We start from the raw sequence: 18230 nt of genomic DNA on the forward strand, positions 1-18230 counted from the left end.
AGTTTTGTAGCTTCAGCATCAGTCCTTCCAATGAATATTCAGGACTGATTTCCTTTAGGATGGACTCGTTGGATCTCGTTGTAGTCCAAGGGACTCTCAAGAGTCTTCTCCAACACCACAGTTCAAAAGCATCAGTTCTTTGGCGCTCAGGCTTCTTCATGGTCCAACTCTCACATCCATACCTGGCTACTGAAAAAGCCACAGCTTTGACTGTAAGGACCTTTGTTGGTAAAGTAATGTCTCTGCTTTTTAATATGCTATCTAGGTTTAGCATAGCTTTTCTTCAAAGAAGCAAGCATCTTTTAACTTCATGGCTGTCACCATCTGCAGTGATTTTTGGAGCCCAAGAAAAAGTTAAATCATGTATAAATGCAGTTAACTGGTCACATGGAAATGAAAATATTCCAACATGCTGGAATAGAGTTTAATTTCAGTAAAGCAAAAAATATAAAATTTTATTGTATTTTTTCTGTACTTGAGCTTGTCATCTTCCTTATTGGGCTGTTTGTACTCCTTTTGGGTATAATGTTGTTATTTTCTTCAGTCAGTGCTTTCTTCTTGTCCCTGCTTTAAGGAAGTCATATTTTAGACTAGAATTAGTGAACAGATGCTTTGTTCACATCATATTAAAGATGACTAATGGAATTCTATTTCAAAATGATTTTCTACTTGAGACTTATTTGCTGTTTATTAGCTTTAATGTCACTGTTTTTGTCCTTGTAATGAATTGAGCTTTATGCTTTAAAGATAATTTTTAGCTCAGTGTATTGATTTGATATATTTAGACATTTCCTACTTTTATTCTGTTGGGTTTCTAGAAGCTGTATTATAAAACAGATTATTCTTTTGTGGTTTACGTGTTTTTAAATGATAAATACTATAATTAAGCACTGTGTTTCCAACCAAGGGTTTCTAAACCAAAATATTTTAGGCTTAAAATGAAGTTGTCATCAGTGCCAAGAAGTAAAAGAGATATAATAGAAACACCACGTAATTTTATAGTATATGTGTTTGCTCTAGTACACTAAAAGGTGTGTATGTACATGTACAACTCTTGTATTTTTATTAGTAAGCATGAGCCTCACAAGTGATTATATTTCTATATGGCTTGCCCCTATTTTTTTTTTCAAACATTACAGGAACAAATTATTTTGAATTCTTATGAAACGCTTTATTTGTGCATATTTGTCAGAGGTGTCTTGTTGATCAGATTCTCTTATTAATCTTTTTCCGCTTCTTCATACTTGTTTCTGGATTCCCTGGTAGTTCAGCTGGTAAAGAATCTGCCTGCAGTGTGGGAGACCCTGGTTCAGTTCCTGGGTTGGGAAGATCCCCTGGAGAAGGCATAGGCTACCCACTCCAATATTCTTAGGCATCCCTGGTGACTCAACTGGTAACGAATCCGCCTGCAATGTGGGAGACCTGGGTTTGATCTTGGGTTGGGAAGATCCCTTGGAGTAAGGGAACGGCTACCACTCCAGTATTCTGGCCTGGATTCCCTGGACTGTATAGTCCATGGGGTTGCAAAAGATTCGGACACAACCGAGCGACTTTCATTCATCCTCCTTTCAACCGTTTCCCCTACCAACACCAGTGTTAAGGCCGTATCTTTCCTAATAGAAGGCACCAAAAGCACACACACAGGACAGGCGTGCTAGGCCCACTCTTGCCTTAGCGGCGATGGCCATTGTTTCAGCTTGGGAGTGGCTGTCATGAGCATTCATTTTCTCCCTGTCTCTGTTTCTCTCTTCCCCATCCTGCCCTCGCTTTCTCTGTCTAGTGCACTCAGTAGCAGCCATTCAGTCACCTTCTTTTTGTTCGCTTTTCACTCCTTAATGTTGTTAGTTCAGGGGTCTTTCCTTTGGACAAATAATTATTGTTAGAAACCATTACAAAATCAGATAAAGACACTGAAAAGTGAAACCTAAGTATATATTTGGTAGCACAAATAGGGAAGAGAGGCAAAATTGAAATAGAGAAGAAACAATTGCTTGCATATATCACATTTATTCAAAGTAATGGTTACATGACTGTTTCCCCAACTTGGTTGTATGGATATCTGGAGGAGTAAAACATAGAACCATGCTGCTGATTCATTTTTGTGTCTTGGCAGCTTGGTGGTTGCTGAATGTAGTAAGTGTTTATTGGACTGAATAGAAACATATCTGTATTTTCTTTAGAAAGTCTGACAGTAGTTTTTTTTTTTTTTTTTCCCTTTTCCTTTTCTAGTCTCTTAAATGCCATGGTTGGTTCTTGTCTGTTTTAAACCAGCTTCATGAAATTTGTTGCTAAAACTAAACTCAGATGAGAGAAGAATTGGTTCTCAAAGTCCATTCCTGCTTCAAAAGGATGATCTTCAATTATTTCTAATGTTGCTATAATATTTTAACATCCTAGTGTTAGGATAATGTCCTCTGGTGATTATTCTTTCTCAAGCACATATCTGATCATCTTACTCCCTTGCTCAAAAACTACTGAGAGCTCAAACTGGATTTTAACATCCCCCCAAACCTGATTTCTCAACTTATTTTCCAATCTTTTTTAGCTCTCTTGAGCATTACTGTTTTGGGGGGTGCAGGGAAAGAGTGAGTTTGCTAGTAATAGTATGCTTGTGAGAGATACAAGTGGGGAGGTGAAAAGTTGAGCTGTTACTCTTACTTACACGTGGGCAAGTGAGAAGTTGAGCTGTTGCTCTTTGTGAGCAGCCTCTGCTGGCTCGCTTATTCTGTGGCTCTTGCCCGTGTTGTTGTTGGTCCCAAGTGCTTATTTCCTTTCCACCAGTTGCCAAATCTTTTTTCTTCTTCACACTTTAGTTTGCCTGTTGTGTCCTTATATTATATCTCCTTCTTTATAAAGTCTTGCTGATTCGAATATGTTCTCTTAAATTTAGTGACTTAACTCCTGTTCCTGTAGCTACCATGGTGCTTTCCACCGGCTCTCATGTTTGCCTCAATCAGTATTTCTCATTCAGTACTTTTCCTGGTTCTGTTTTAACCCACCTTATCCTGTGGTTCTTGTCTCTCTCTCAAAAAAAAGTTCTAGAAACATCTATGCATCTGGGATTGTATGATTCCTATTCAGGCTTTCCGTCTATCTTAGGAAGGAACATGGCAATTTATTTAATTATTAAAAAAGATTGTTTGGTTGGTATCCAGTAATATGGTGAAGTGGAATCAATATCAGTTTGAATAGTAGGGACCCTATGGCTAGTCCTTTCTCAGCTGAAAACTCGCCTCCTTATCTTGGATTGATCACTTTATCTTCCACTGCCTTCAGTTTCCTTATCTCTAAAAGGTAGGTGTTGGATTGCCTCTCTAATTCTAACATTGTTTCTAGATAGTAATAAAAAGATTTCCTGAAGCCTGCCAGTGATTCTTCCACGTGCTTTGTCTAAGTGATCTCGTGTAGGTCATCATTCTTCTGTACTGTAGATGTTATTGAGTGCATTTTATGAATTTACTTGTTACTTAGGTTCACAGACTGTAAGCAGTTCTCCTAAGGGCACAGACTGGCAGAGCTGGGATCTGAACTCGAGTCTGTTAGCCATGTGCTTCCCATGGCATGCTGCTGCCTCCCTGTGGGTGTTACTTTTGAGGCTTTTAAGTCTAGCTGTTTTTTCGTTACTGTTACAAGTTTTCACATGAACTACATAATGCTATATGTGGAAATGTTTATTTTAAATTTATACCATTCACTGTAACCCACTCCAGTGTTCTTGCCTGGAGAATCCCATGGACAGAGGAGCTTGGTGGGCTATGGTCCATAAGGTCACAAAGAGTCAGACACGACTGAAGTGACTGAACACCCATTTACTGTACCCTGGTTTACTTGGGGCCAGGTTTTCATTTTTAAATGTTCACTAAGGTGCCCAATCTTTTGTGTGTGTTGACTGTCAATTAAGAGTAGAGGAGAAATTGTATTTAATTGTATTTTAGTTACATCAGTGAACAAATGATCATTGTTACCACCTACACCATAGGTGTAGGACTTTTTGTCCCTAATCCCTCATGGAAAATGTTTTAAATGTAGGCTTAACAATTCTTCATGAATATGAGAAATAGGAAGAAGGTGGGTGGAAAGATTTTTGTATGCCAGACAGAGCTGATTTCTTAATTCTGTAAATTTGCTCCATTATTGTCCTACCATATCCACTTTTTCCACTTTTGTAATTTCAAGCAATAAATATCCTTTCATAATCAAAATATGTAAAATTATGATCTTAGATGTGTAATCGGTTAAAGCTAGAGTTTATGATGGGTCCTATCCATGTTATATTTTTAATAGAATCTCTCTCTTTTTTTTGGTCTAATTTGTGTTTTAATGCCTTATTCATATGAATGGGTTGTCTAGTTTTCTTAGAATTTGAATACAACCACTGCAGCTCTTAAAAAGGGAGCCAGTGGCAGCCAAAGCCAGTCAATTTTATGGGAGCATGTTCTTTTCTACTGTCTGCTGTGTGCATTATTTTACGGGTATTACTTATAGTTAATTGTTTTTTAATTAAGAACTTTTTTAGGGCCTTATTTTTTCCTTTCTGTCTGTCCTTTGGCCATTTTACTACTGGGAAGAGAGGAATTAAGTTAGTAGACCCAAGGCAGCTTTCCTCAGGAGGGTCTGCTTGCAAGGTAGGTGTTTGTCTGGCATCCAGGAACTGGAGTGATAATCATTTCTCTACACTGATATGAAATCTTCCCTAAGTAATGAAGGTAGCTCAGTGTGCCTGGATGTTTTGTACAAACAAATGTGGTTTCTACTGAACATCTGCTTTCTTCCTAGGAGTCTGAGATTTTGGTATACAATACTAGGCATTGGAGAAGGAAATGGCAATCCACTCTAGTACTATTGCCTGGAAAATCCCATGGTCAGAGGAGCCTGGTATGCTAGAGTCCATGGGGTCGCAAAGAGTTGGACACGACTGAGCGACTTCACTTCACGAGGCATTAGAACCCACCTGCAAATGCAGGAGACGGAAGAGACATCGCTTCCATCCCTGGGTCGGAGAGATCCTCTGGAGGAGGGCACAGTATTCCTGCCTGGAGACTCCCCATGGACAGAGGAACCTGGCGGCCTGTAGTCCATAGGGTCATAAAGAGTTGGACATGACTGAAGCGACTGAGCACGCACACGAGGCAGATAGTACCTGAGTGACCAGCCCCTGATTAAGACTTTGGGCACCGAGCCTCTAATGAGCTTCCCTGGTAGACAGCACTTCACAAGTGTCAGAATTCACGGCTGGAAGAACTGAGCGCGTCTTGTGTGATTCCCCTGGGAAGGAGGCTCCTGGAAACTCACACCTGGTTTCCACTGGCCTACCCTGCGTGCCCTTTTCCCTTTGCCGCTTTTGCCTTGCATCTTCTCAGTCTAAGAAATCTTAGCATAAGTACAACTGTATGTTTCTAGTTCTGTGAATCCTAGCTATCACCAAACCTGAGACCCTTAATACAGCTACCCATTAATATATTTTCCCATCTGAAGAAGGCAAGAGAAAAATCCATGCAAATGTATGAAGTTTTAGTAAATTGGAGCGTTCGTAAATTTTTTTGGTATTGTAACGTGAAGGAAATCAGAGCATGCTACCCCAAGTTATGCCATGTTGGTATATTGATTTTATTCAGCTGAGGGCGCTTGAGAACCAGTAGGTGCAGAAAAGGGGTCTGTGACCTCCTCGTTGTACCTAAAAACAAGTCAGTATTTCCCACGAGGTAAGTGCCCTCCCTGTACCAGGAAAAGAAGAGCATTCTCATCAAGGAAACTGGGAGTTGATGCCAAACTGGATCTGTACAAACAAACCTAAACTAACCCTTACCGTTCAGTGGCTCAGCCGTGTCCAGCTCCTGGCAATCTGATGGACGGCAGCACACCAGGCTTCCCTGTCCTGTATTTCCTGGAATTTGCTCTAGCTCATGTCCATTGAGTCGGTGATGCCATCCAACCATCTCATCCCCTGTCATCCCCTTCTCCACCTGCCCTCAATCTTTTCCAGCATCAGGGTCTTTTCCAGTGAGTTGGCTCTTTGCACCAGGTGGCCAAACTATTGGAGCTTCAGCATCAGTCCTCTTATCTTCCATTCATTTTCCCCATAGATTTCCTAGTTACTCTTCCATTATTAAATTCCTTTTCTTTTATCTTGTCATCTCTCTACAAATTCTTTATTAACAAGTATATAAGCTCTCAGTCCTAACCACTTCTTCGGATCTTCTTTTTTGCTGTGATGGCTCCTATGTATACATAAAAGTATTAAATACAATTCATCTTCTTTTCTCCTGTTAATCTATCTTATGTTAATTTAATTCTCAGGTCCAACCACAGACTCTGAAAGGTTCCCTATAGGATTCTCAAGTTTTTCCCTTCCCTCCTGCTGGAAGGAATTCTTGGTAAAAAATATGTTTCTGTTACTTTGGTTTGTTCTTATCTTTGATGGTACTTATATAGTGGAAAATAAATAATGGGTTAATTAAGTGATATAAAATTTAACCACCTGGTTTAGTAGCTGAGATAATTTTACAGTTTAAATATAAAAAAGTTCTTCAGGGTAGAAGATGCTTCCAGGAATGTATGATGGTATTTTTAGAATTGAAAATCATCATAATGGAATAAATAATAAAATTGCTTTCCAGTTGGTGTTTCACGTCGTACATAGGAGGACACTAATGTTTACTATATGTGCCTGCCTGGGTGGCATTTGTCCATGCATCAATGACGTGTGTGTATGCTTCACGTGTGCTCTGTGTGTCTGTGTTTATTGGAGGGATTGTCTTGAGGGTTCTATAGAATAATCTTTTGATTGATGAAGGAGAAATGTTTATTATAACTAGATGATTCTGATTGGTTTTTCGAGGAAGATGGATTAAAGAGAATGTCCAAAAAGTGACTGAATAGACTCCACCAAGGAATGAGGGATGAATATAGGAAGGAATTCTCTGATAAGTTTGACCTGAAGCATGATGCAGTCAGATTGACAGGAGCAAAGCAGTAGCAACAGTTTCCAGACCCAGGGCAGTTGGAGGCTGTGTTCATGCTGTTCAGAGTGAAACCTACTTTCCCATCAAGAGTGATAGCCGCCTTATTTATGGTAAGAACCACCCTTTTCTGTTCACTTGCACTCACACATCCAGTCAGTGCCATGGTGTTTTCACATATTCTTCAAAGTGAATTATTTTCTGTCATCTGTTAATATGAAAGTCTGCAGTTTTAAAATGTGAGAACAAAAGGACTTTATTTTGTTAAGCCCTGGGTTTGCATTTATTAATCCTGTGCCTATTCTTGTTGCTTTGTAATTAACAGAGGATAAATAGTACTGGATTTATTTTAATTCTAGATTCAAAAGAGTTGCTGGAGGAATTTGAAGAATTTCATCTACTCTTGGGTCCTTAATCTAATTGTAACCTTACTTCTGTTTGTCAGGTTTTAAACATTTCTCTCTTGTTCATTTTCTCTTTTCTTACAGCAGCTATTTCTGACTCTCTCACTGAGTTTAAATACACAAGTCCAGCTCCATTTTTACCCTCCCTCAGTGGAGATTTACTGCTATTTTAATAGGAATGTCTTTTTGTTAGGAGTTGGGCATCCAGTGAATTCACCTTTTTGATGTGCTAAAATTAAGATGCCTGTGGGATTATCAAGTGTAGAGGGTCATTATGCAACTAGATATTTAAAAATCTGGAATTAAGATCAGTCTGGGTCTGAATTAGGAATCACTTAGATCTCTGTTTACCTACATACCTATTTACTACCAAAGATGTTTTATAGATGGAATGATGCTTAATTCTAGAACCCTGTACAATTATCTCTATTTAAAAGCCAAATAGTTGAAGAGACCCAGGAAAGGAGATTATGAAAGAAAAAGGAGAACTGGTGAAGAGTGTATTATGAAAGTCAAGGGAGAAGAAACTTGGGAATAAGAAGTGATTGGCAGTGTCACATGCAACAAGGAAAGATTTATAGAGCCCACTGTATTTGGCTCTAGGTTATCTTTGGGGATCTTGATGAGAGTTATTTTAATTGTATGATCAGGCTGGAAACCAGAGCCAGTGAATTGAGAAGTGGATTGGAAATAAGATTGTGGGGCATCAAGTGTGGACTGCTCTTTGCAGGAGTTTTTAACCGGAAAAGGACAGGATGCTGGTTAGAAGATCAAGTCAGATTGATAAAGGTTTTTGTTTGTTTCACTTAAAAAATTAGTTTTTTTTTTTTTTTTTTAAAGATGAGAATAGTAGAGAAGAAGGATATAGTAGGAAGAGAGAAGGCATAACTGCGGGAGTGAAGTCCTTGATGGATGTGGAAGGAAGGAACCAAGGTAGGCTGATTTGTCTAAAGAAGAAAGGTCCCTTTTCCTTAACCACTGGGAAGATTCAGGATGGTACATGTAGGAAATTTGGGGGGTGTCTTGCCTAATAGCCTCAGTGTTATTTTTCAGGGGGAGAGCTAGATTATGATGTATGTCGCAGTGAGTGAAAAAGCTGGTAGGTTCGGAGAGAGCACTGAAGAATTCCTGGGCGCCGTGGGTGGCTTTCAGTGTCTCATCACGTCCCCTGATACTCATTTGTGATTTCCCTTGGAGGACTCAGTAACTTGATATGGGAAATAGGAGATATTTTTTAGGTCCTACAGAGATGTTGGTTTTGCTATTCAAGTTCAGTAGATGAATAGGTTTAAAAGGAGTTTGAAATGTAAGCAGGAGAGTGGCTAAAGCGAAATAAGTAAGTTAAGTTAAAGAGCCTGGATCTCAAGCCAGTAAAAGTTGTATCATCTCTTCTTGGCAATGAAGAGCAAATGTATTAGAAGAAAAGGGAATTGGGCAGATGGGTAGATAAAGCCAGAGGAGGAGATAATGGGGGGAAAAGGAGGTTGGATATACTGTTGCTTCAAAGGTGACGGTTCTGAAAAAACAACAACAACAAAAAAACCCCACCAGATAGGTCTGTAGGAGTGAGTGACTGTAGACACGTGGAGTTAGGCTCCATCTGGAAGTCTGAAAGCTTGGTAAAGGGTTGAAAACATGGGCTCTGGACTCAGACTGTCTGAGTCTGAATTCTGTGCCCTCACTTCTTAAGTATGTGATTTCAGGCAGGTTCCAAGTGGTGGTTGACTGTCACTCAAATCAAGATAATAAGAGTGCCTTACTTTAGTTTTATGGTGGGATTGAATGAAGTAATTCTTATAAAGCATTTGTACTATCCCTTGCCCAACTTAACTGCTCAATAAACCTTAGTTCTAGTCGTCATTGTTGTTGTTACCATTATTACTGGCTCCGTCTCATTTAGATCACAATTCTTTTTTAAAAAATTAATTAATTTTAATTGGAGACTAATAACTGTACAGTATTATGGTGTTATTTGGCCATACATTGACATGAATCAGCCATGGGTGTACATGTGTTCCCCATCCTGAATCCCCCTCCCACCTCCCTCCCCATCCCCTCCCTCAGGGAGTCCCAGTGCACCCATCGAACTTGGACTGATATAGATCTCAACTCTTATGTCACCGCCTAAGGGAGACCCTCCCCAGTCACACTGTAAAATATAGACCCGTTCAAATAACTGCCCATCATATTTTAGTGCCTTGTACTATCCACTGTTGTAATTTAGTTGTTAGTGTGAATATCTCCCCGGTTGAATTATCATCTTCTTTGGTATTGAAGCCAGATCTTATTAACCTTTTTATAAACTATGTGCCTAACACATCAGAAGCATAACCACTCTCCTAAGTCTTTGTTGTGGGAGGAAAAATGGGATCTCTCTGTTGATGTAGAAACCACTTGAATACTGCTTGTTTAATAAAGTTGATTTCTGGCATAGTGGTAAAACTTTTAGATAAGGGCAAAAGGTTAAACCACCATCACTAGGGTTTTCTGATCTCATTTTAGAATTTTCCACAGAAACAAGTGCACAGTTCTCATTTTACTGTTTTGTTTGGGTGGATAAAAGAGTGACTCATCGCTTCCAAGCTGCATTGAATTTAGCCAACTGAGCAAATGCAAACCTCTTGTTTTCGAGGCATTATTTATATGTTGTTGCCATAATGTCAAATCATGACTTTAATCATGAGAGAAATTATATTTAACTTGATTTGAGCCACAGTTGAGGGATGCTGAATGTAGAACTGATAATCTGCTGTTAAAGGAGGTTTTTAAAATGTTTCCAGTCTGTTTATAGGTACTTCAGTACAGTGTAGGTGATATTTTATTGTTTGTCCAGCTCACAGTCATTTTAGCTTCCTGAACTCAATCTTACTTGAACATATGACCTTTTTGTGTTACTTTTGTAACCACAGGTATTTGAAACTAAGGCTCAGAAGGAGCAGCTTATGAGATACATTGTAGGCACTTGTTTCTGAACTTCTCACTGGCTTCCAGAGCTTTACAAGAGTGGCTTAACGTTAATGATGATAACATTCTCTAATTTATATACAATGTCATATAATGTACTCTCATTTTTGAAGTTAAAGAATTGGTATTTGCTCACTCTTCGCAAATGAAAAATGCATTTGAATCATGATGATTTAGTGTAAGTTCCAAGTGTGTTATTGACCAACTCTGGTTTGGAGAGGGGGCTCCCCTGGTGGCTCAACTGGTGAAGAATCTGCCTGCCAGTTCAGGAGAAACTGGTTCCCTCCTGGGTCGGGAAGATCCCCTGGAGAAGGAAATGGCAACCCACTCCAGTATTCTTGCCTGGGAAATCTCATGGACTGAGGAGCCTGGTGGGCTACAGTCCATAGGGTCGCAAGAGTTGGACCTGACTTAGCAGCTAAACCACTGCTACCACTGGTTTAGAGAAACTAGATTTTAAGAGTTCAAGTTATTTTCTTGAATAGGTAAGTATTCCATGTAAATTTAAGTTTATAAATTGAAAATCTGTCCTTCATTGATTTGTATAAGCTTGAGATAAGTTCATCAACTTATAACATTAGGTATTTCCAGTCAAATAACCTATCTGTAAGTAATTTATCACTTTAAAATGGACTTTCACATTACAGTATCATCTATACTGGTGATTCTATCATCAATGTTATTTCTTTTTGTTACAGATTTTTATTTTATTATCGCAGAATTTTATTTGCTGTCAGAAAGTGAAGCATTATGTATAATGGCATATAATCGCTCTGACAATCTGACAGATTCTAGAACATTGACATTTCTTTCACTGTACAAGACACTAGATTCTTGCTAAAGTAATACATATTGTTTTTCTCATCAACAAGGCTTTCTGTTTTAGTGACAGTCAATTGGGGAAAAAAAACATATTTTCCCTTCTTGAAAATGAAGTAGTCTAAAAATGAAAATATTTTTATAACAAATTACTCTCAATTAATATGATCATGAAATATGTGGGAAAGGATCATATTTTCTAGATGGATTGCTAATTTGACGACATTAGTGACTCCTGTTTGATGATATATTACACATCCAATGTTAACAGAACATGTTCCTGATCCTTCACATGCTTTATTCCTAGAATTTAACCTGTGAATTGGAGGACAGGGAAAAACAGCAGCTAGAGATGTTGGATGAACTGAAGGAGATCCAGAAGCACTTTGAGACGTGTGACGCCAAACACAAGCGCGCTGACCTGCAGATCATGAAGCTGACTCAGCACGCCGAGGAGGCCACCAAGCAGGCTGAGCAGTACCTTCTGGAGTTCCAGCAGTCCGAGGGCCTGAGACAGGAGGCAGAGAAGAGGAGAGAGGAGCTGAAGCTGAAAGCTCAGGAGTCCATTAGGCAGTGGAAGCTTAAGCATAAGAAGTTAGAACGTGCGCTGGAGAAACAATCTGAAAGTCTCGATCAACTGTCAGACAAGAATAATCAGGTACAAAAGCCACATTCCTGAGGAATGATTTCTGCTGTGACCAACCATTCACTCATTTGTCCTTTGAACAAACTCTTGAGTGCTGTGCTGTGTGTGTAACCTATCAAGAGGTTCTTGATAGAAGAGTCTCTGTCTTGACTATCTCAAGGTACAAAGATAAAATCTTTGTACAGCTTTTGTAGTAGTTTAACATTCTGTGGCTTTGCAGAGTTAACCCTTAAAACAGATCCACTCTCCTCATCTGTTTTAGCGTTTAGTTCCCCAGTGCTCCCCGTGCTAAGTTGATCAGTCGTGTCTGATTCTATGCGAACCCATGGACTGTAGCCAGCCAGGCTCCTCTGTCCATGGGAGTGGGTTGCCCTGCTCTAATTTGAAATTATTTTTTAATATCCAAATGGAAGAAAATCACAAAATCTTTGTTAATATCACGTCTTTTCCTTCAGTGAATGTATTTTTAAAATCTCATTTATTTGTATATCTCAACTTCAGTATTGGTTGGAAAGAAGCATTTAAGATGCAGTCATTACTGCTGGACCATTTTCTGGCAGCAACTGTAATTTTAGTTAAGTGAGTAACGTTGATAATCTCACTGAGCAGTATTGTCAAATCTCAAGCCTCTTGAAGACTTTTGTGCTCCTTCGATAGCAAGAAAAAGCATTTCATTGATCTGTGTATACGTTTAACGTCATCTTTTCTCTTGTATAATCAGTTATTTTAAATGGATTTTATGCTCCTGTGTTGATTCTCAACTGTATCTTTGCATTGAATTAAACCCAGATGTTTATAAGATAATAAGCAGGAAAGTCATGATTGATTTTTATCCATGTTTAGTCTTGGTTTATCACTTCTGCATTGTCATTTGTCACTTGTCAAGAACTCTGTTTCAGAAGAATAATCATTTGGATAAGGTGACTTTCTTTCAAAAGAAAGCAAAATGTGGGGCAGTTAGTTATACCTATAAAATCAATTGTCAGCACTTAAGAATGACGGATGCTTATTTCATGACAGACGAGCTGTCATGGACATGATGCTTGCATTTTTACATGCGAATTTCTTCGACATATAAAAGATGGAGAAAGTGATCACTTTGCACTGACTGTGGAATGCTTTTCACTTTAACCCACCTGACACTTAATAGGTGACTCATTGCCCCAAGGTAAAGTCCTTCTGAAGCTTTCAGACTTGAATCTGAATTGATTTGATCCCAGGAAATTGGTCTAGCTTGATTATTCTGTTGTCAGCCTGGTTTGGCAATTGGTTCAATGAGTCTGCCTATAACAGAGGTCGGGAGAGAGAAGAGTGGTTGGGGAAATTGACTGATTGAGAGCCATCTGGGGATTTTACTTAATGAGAGGAAATTTAGAAGGGTCCATGTCATCAGACAGTATCCTAATCCAGGAGAGTTTTCTCGATTGAGCTTTTTAAATATTAAAAATTGTTAAACAATCACTTCCCAGAATACTCCTGCTAAAATTATTTTTATCACTTAGAATTGCTAATGGTAAGCAAAGAAGTAGTTTTAAAGTGATTGCCACAGTTAGGGTAGTATTACAATTATCACAGCAGGCATTGTAATTTCCACTTTAAAAGCCTTAAAAATTAATGCGGCATGTCACAGTTAGAGCAATGGTTAATCAAAGAAGAAAGGGTGACAGATATTTTACTGCAAATTCAAGTGTCCAGTAAGTCTGTGATATGGAAATACATTGTAAATAACTTTGGAAAAAGTATATCTTTAATACCTTACTGAATACTGCCTCAGAAGAATATTTAATTTTGAATGAAACAGGAAACCTCCTTAGGGCAGCGGTAAGACAGTCTACTCGCATTTTGTGTTTTTGGGACAAATATGACCTAAATCAAATCCCTTATGATTATGCAGTGGAAGTGGGAAGTAGATTTAAGGGCCTAGATCTGATAGATAGAGTGCCTGATGAACTATGGAATGATGTTCATGACATTGTACAGGAGACAAGGATCAAGACCATCCTCATGGAAAGAAATGCAAAAAAGCAAAATGGCTGTCTGGGTAGGCCTTGCAAATAGCTGTGAAGAGAGGCGAAAAACAAAAGAGAAAAGGAAAGATATAAGCATGTGAATGCAGAGTTCCAAAGAATAGCAAGAAGAGATAAGAAAGCCTTCAGTGATCAATACAAAGAAATAGAGGAAAACAACAGAATGGGAAAGACTAGAGATCTCTTTAAGAAAAGTAGAGATACCAAGGGAACATTTCATGCAAAGGTGGGCTTGATAAAGACAGAAATGGTATGGACCTAACAGGAGCAGAAGATATTAAGAAGAGGTGGCAAGAATACACAGAAGAACTATACAAAAAAGATCTTCACGACCCAGAGAATCACGATGGTGTGATCACTCATCTAGAGCCAGACATCCTGGAATGTGAAGTCAAGTGGGCCTTAGAAAGCATCACGACGAACAAAGCTAGTGGAGGTGATGGAATTCCAGTTGAGCTCTTTCAAATCGTGAAAGATGATGCTGTGAAAGTGCTATACTCAATATGCCTGCAAATTTGGAAAACTCAGCAGTGGCCAGAGGACTGGAAAAGGTCAGTTTTCATTCCAATCCCAAAGAAAGGCAATGCCAAAGAATGCTCAAACTACCACACAATTGCACTCATCTCAATTGCTAGTAAAGTAATGCTCAAAATTCTCCAAGCCAGGCTTCAGCAATACGTGAACCGTGAACTTCCTGATGTTCAAGCTCATTTTAGAAAAGGCAGAGGAACCAGAGATCAAATTGCCAATATCCACGGGATCATGGAAAAAGCAAGAGAGTTCCAGAAAAACATCTATTTCTGCTTTATTGACTATGCCAAAGCCTTTGACTGTATGGATCATAATAATCTGTGGAAAATTCTGAAAGAGATGGGAATACCAGACCACCTGACCTGCCTCTTGAGAAATCTGTATGCAGATCAGGAAGCAACAGTTCGAACTGGACGTGGAACAAAAGACTGGTTCCAAATAGGAACAGGAGTACGTCAAGGCTGTATATTGTCACCTGCTTATTTAACTTATATGCAGAGTACATCATGAGAAACGCTGGGCTGGAAGAAGCACAAGCTGGAATCAAGATTGCCAGGAGAAATATCCATAACCTCAGATATGCAGATGACAGCACCCTTATGGCAGAAAGTGAAGAGGAACTGAAAAGCCTCTTGATGAAAGTGAAAGAGGAGAGTGAAAAAGCTGGCTTAAAGCTCAACATTCAGAAAATGAACATCATGGCATCCGGTCCCATTACTTCATGGGAAATAGATGGGGAAACAGTGGAAACAGTGTCAGACTTTATTTTTTGGGGCTCCAAAATCACTGCAGATGGTGACTGCAGCCATCAAATTAAAAGACGCTTACTCCTTGGAAAGAAAGTTATGACAAACCTAGATAGCATATTCAAAAGCAGAGACATTACTTTGCCAACTAAGGTCCGTCTAGTCAAGGCTACGGTTTTTCCATTGGTCATGTATGGATGTGAGAGTTGGACTGTGAAGAAGGCTGAGCGCCAAAGAATTGATGCGTTTGAACTGTGGTGTTGGAGAAGACTGTTGAGAGTCCCTTGGACTGTAAGGAGATCACCCTGGGATTTCTTTGGAAGGAATGATGCTAAAGCTGAAACTCCAGGACTTTGGCCACCTCATGCGAAGAGTTGACTCATTGGAAAAGACTCTGATGCTGGGAGGGATTGGGGGCAGGAGGAGAAGGGGACGACAGAGGATCAGATGGCTGGATGACATCACTGACTCGATGGACGTGAGTCTGAGTGAACTCTGGGAGTTGGTGATGGACAGGGAGGCCTGCTGTGCTGCGATTCATGGGGTCGCAAAGAGTCAGACATGACTGAGCGACTGAACTGAACTGAACTTTCCAAAAGTGACTCCAGGGTATATTTGGAAGAGTATGTTAGAGTAAAAGTGATACTGGTTTACAAGCAAAGCACGTTATAGTTTAGAGAATGAATTAATTGTTTTTAAGTAACTTTATTGAGCCCTTTCATGTGCTCAACAGATGCAGTCTTTGCATTTTCAAAATAGTTCCTTGCCTACCACCATCTCTCTTTTTCCAGGTTCACTTATTTTCTGTTTTAAGATGTGCCGCTTAAAAATTCATTAGAAAGCCAAAAGCTTTTATTCTCTTAACTATTGCTTTTATTTTTTTTCCTGCTTTTTACATTACATTATGAAATCTTGGTAAGATGTCAGATATATATTATATTACAAAACTGTTTCATTATTGAGGAATATGGCACATCAAGTAAATAGCATATCATTGCAGAAAGAATCCAGACAGGTCAGTATGTATACTTTTCTTAAAAGACACTGACATGAATGGTTACATCAGGGAATCATGATATTCTTCGAAGATACATAGATGACCTAACATTCTGTCGATAGATATAATATTCGCTAGAAGGCCTACCATTCTATTGATATAGATAATCTAGTCAAGAATTGTGATTTTTTGCCTTTTTTTCTTTTAAAGTGCTTTTGAAATCATTGGTTTTTATATGTGCTTTAGAAATAATAAGGAAAAATAATTTCAATTTGTGTTTTGATCATAATGTATGCTTTTCTGAATGTTTCCAATTCATTTTTTTTTAACATGGATAATGAGAATGATTCTTAGGTTTTGTTTTTTTCTTATTGAATTGGCAGGATAATTGACTTGCCCATGTATTGAGCTTTTTCCTTGATAATATTTGACTTCGAGAATCTTAAATTGCCATCTTTTCCTTCTGTGTATTGCTTTCATGCTGAGGGAAATAAAAGAGCTGTATGTAATATATACTAACTTTTCAAATGTGAATTTCTTAATGGTTGAAAAGTAAGGAGGGTCAGTGCTAAAGTGCACACTTCCTAAATGTGTATGCAGTCTTGTCATAAGCAATTTAAGAAAGGCTAGAGTACTGATACGTTAGTATAACCCAGCAATCTCTCTGCATGTTTCCTTCTGTGCAGAAAAATAACTTACGTTTTCTTGAAAATTTTTTCTTATCTACCTTTTGGTTCCTTAAAAAAAAGGAAAAAAACTGTATATACTTGATAGTCAGGCCTTTGAGGAGTTGATTCCTATTCCTATAAATCACCATGGTTTTAAGCAGTATCATTCCTTTGGCATCACACCAGCCATTTTCAATCCTTTCATAATCTTCCCCTATAGCTCTTCTTCAATGGAAACAGTGTTCGGTTAGAACATTCCCTTCCTATTTTTCCTGACTGCTACTTATGTCTCCATTAAGCCTCCGCTTTTCTCAAGAATTTTCATGCCTGGCTTCCCTTCAACCTGTTTCATTACGTATAATTTTGCTATTATCTTTGGTGATCTCCAAGTTTAAGTCAGCAGCCCATTGGTCTCTATGTTTTTATATTTCACTAACTTCCTATTGTATGGTGACCTTCAAATCACTCTGCAGCTAATTTCTGTGGCTAAAATTTGTCATCATCTGTAATTTGTGTGCAGATCTTTAGTTCTGAAATTTCAGTCTCTTATTGTCCATATTAGTTTTATTCCTTTATCCTCTTTTAACTGTTACCATCGGATTTTCATCTTCCTACATTCCATTGGCTGACCGACTGTTTCTTGCAATCAGTTCTTTTTCCCTCTCAGACTGGACTTCATGAAAAGCTAATCTGGTGACATGTTCACTGGCATCTTCAGTTTCCTAACTTCCACCCCACACATTTTGCTGATCTTCAGTCTGGGATCTACCTAACTCTCTACTTATTCTGTTGCTGCTCTGAAGTGGTACCAGCAAAACTTACATAGAATATCATGTATATTGGCTCCTCTAGTGATCTTGGTTTCTTCCCTGACCCCAGCTCAATTCATTCCATCACATTAAAAAGAAAAAAATTAATGTAGGTCAATTGCTAAGCATCTAGCCTAGCCCTCTTCTGATCAAGAACTATTCTTTATCTGAAGGGTAAACTATGAAGACTGTTGGGGACCTTCTGAAAAATTTTACTCATTCCTAAAAAATAAACACTAGGAGGGAGATGTCCTCCTTCTCCGAACATTATTGTGTTTGACTGTGATGCCAGAAATGGCTGAGGCTGTCCTGCAATGATCCTGAGCCTGCAGCCTCATTAGGAGGGAAGGTGTTGCTGAGAGCGATGCAGAGCAGTGGACCTAGAGCTCTGACATGCCGTGTCTGGAGCAGTTCTGCTTGGAATGATGGTAAATCACCTTGTAGTTTAAGCTAGCTTGAATTGGAGTTTTCTGTTACTTGCAATAGAAAAAAACCCAAGCTGATATGAAACATCAATTCTCGGAATAAGGAGCTGTAAGTGAACAAACCTAAAATGATTGCCTACGTGGAGAAGTAGAGTGAGGACAGGGATGATCAGACTTTTCTCAAGGGAAAGCTGGAAAACCTTACCATGCTATTGGAAATAATTAATTGAGCCAT

At 38.8% G+C, this 18230-nt stretch overlaps 1 protein-coding gene across 1 annotated transcript in view; it reads left to right on the plus strand.

The window, feature by feature from the left end:
* Positions 1 to 18230, plus strand: part of CEP128 (centrosomal protein 128) — a 466954-nt gene that overhangs the window by 155319 nt on the left and 293405 nt on the right. Inside the window, exon 13 of the mRNA XM_018053897.1 lies at positions 11454 to 11804. Within this exon, the coding sequence (XP_017909386.1) occupies positions 11454 to 11804 (351 nt within the window). The remainder of the gene's footprint in view (positions 1 to 11453; positions 11805 to 18230) is intronic.

This window comes from Capra hircus, chromosome 10 (genome assembly GCF_001704415.2).
Source record: "Capra hircus breed San Clemente chromosome 10, ASM170441v1, whole genome shotgun sequence".
Classification (NCBI taxonomy): Eukaryota; Metazoa; Chordata; class Mammalia; order Artiodactyla; family Bovidae; genus Capra; species Capra hircus.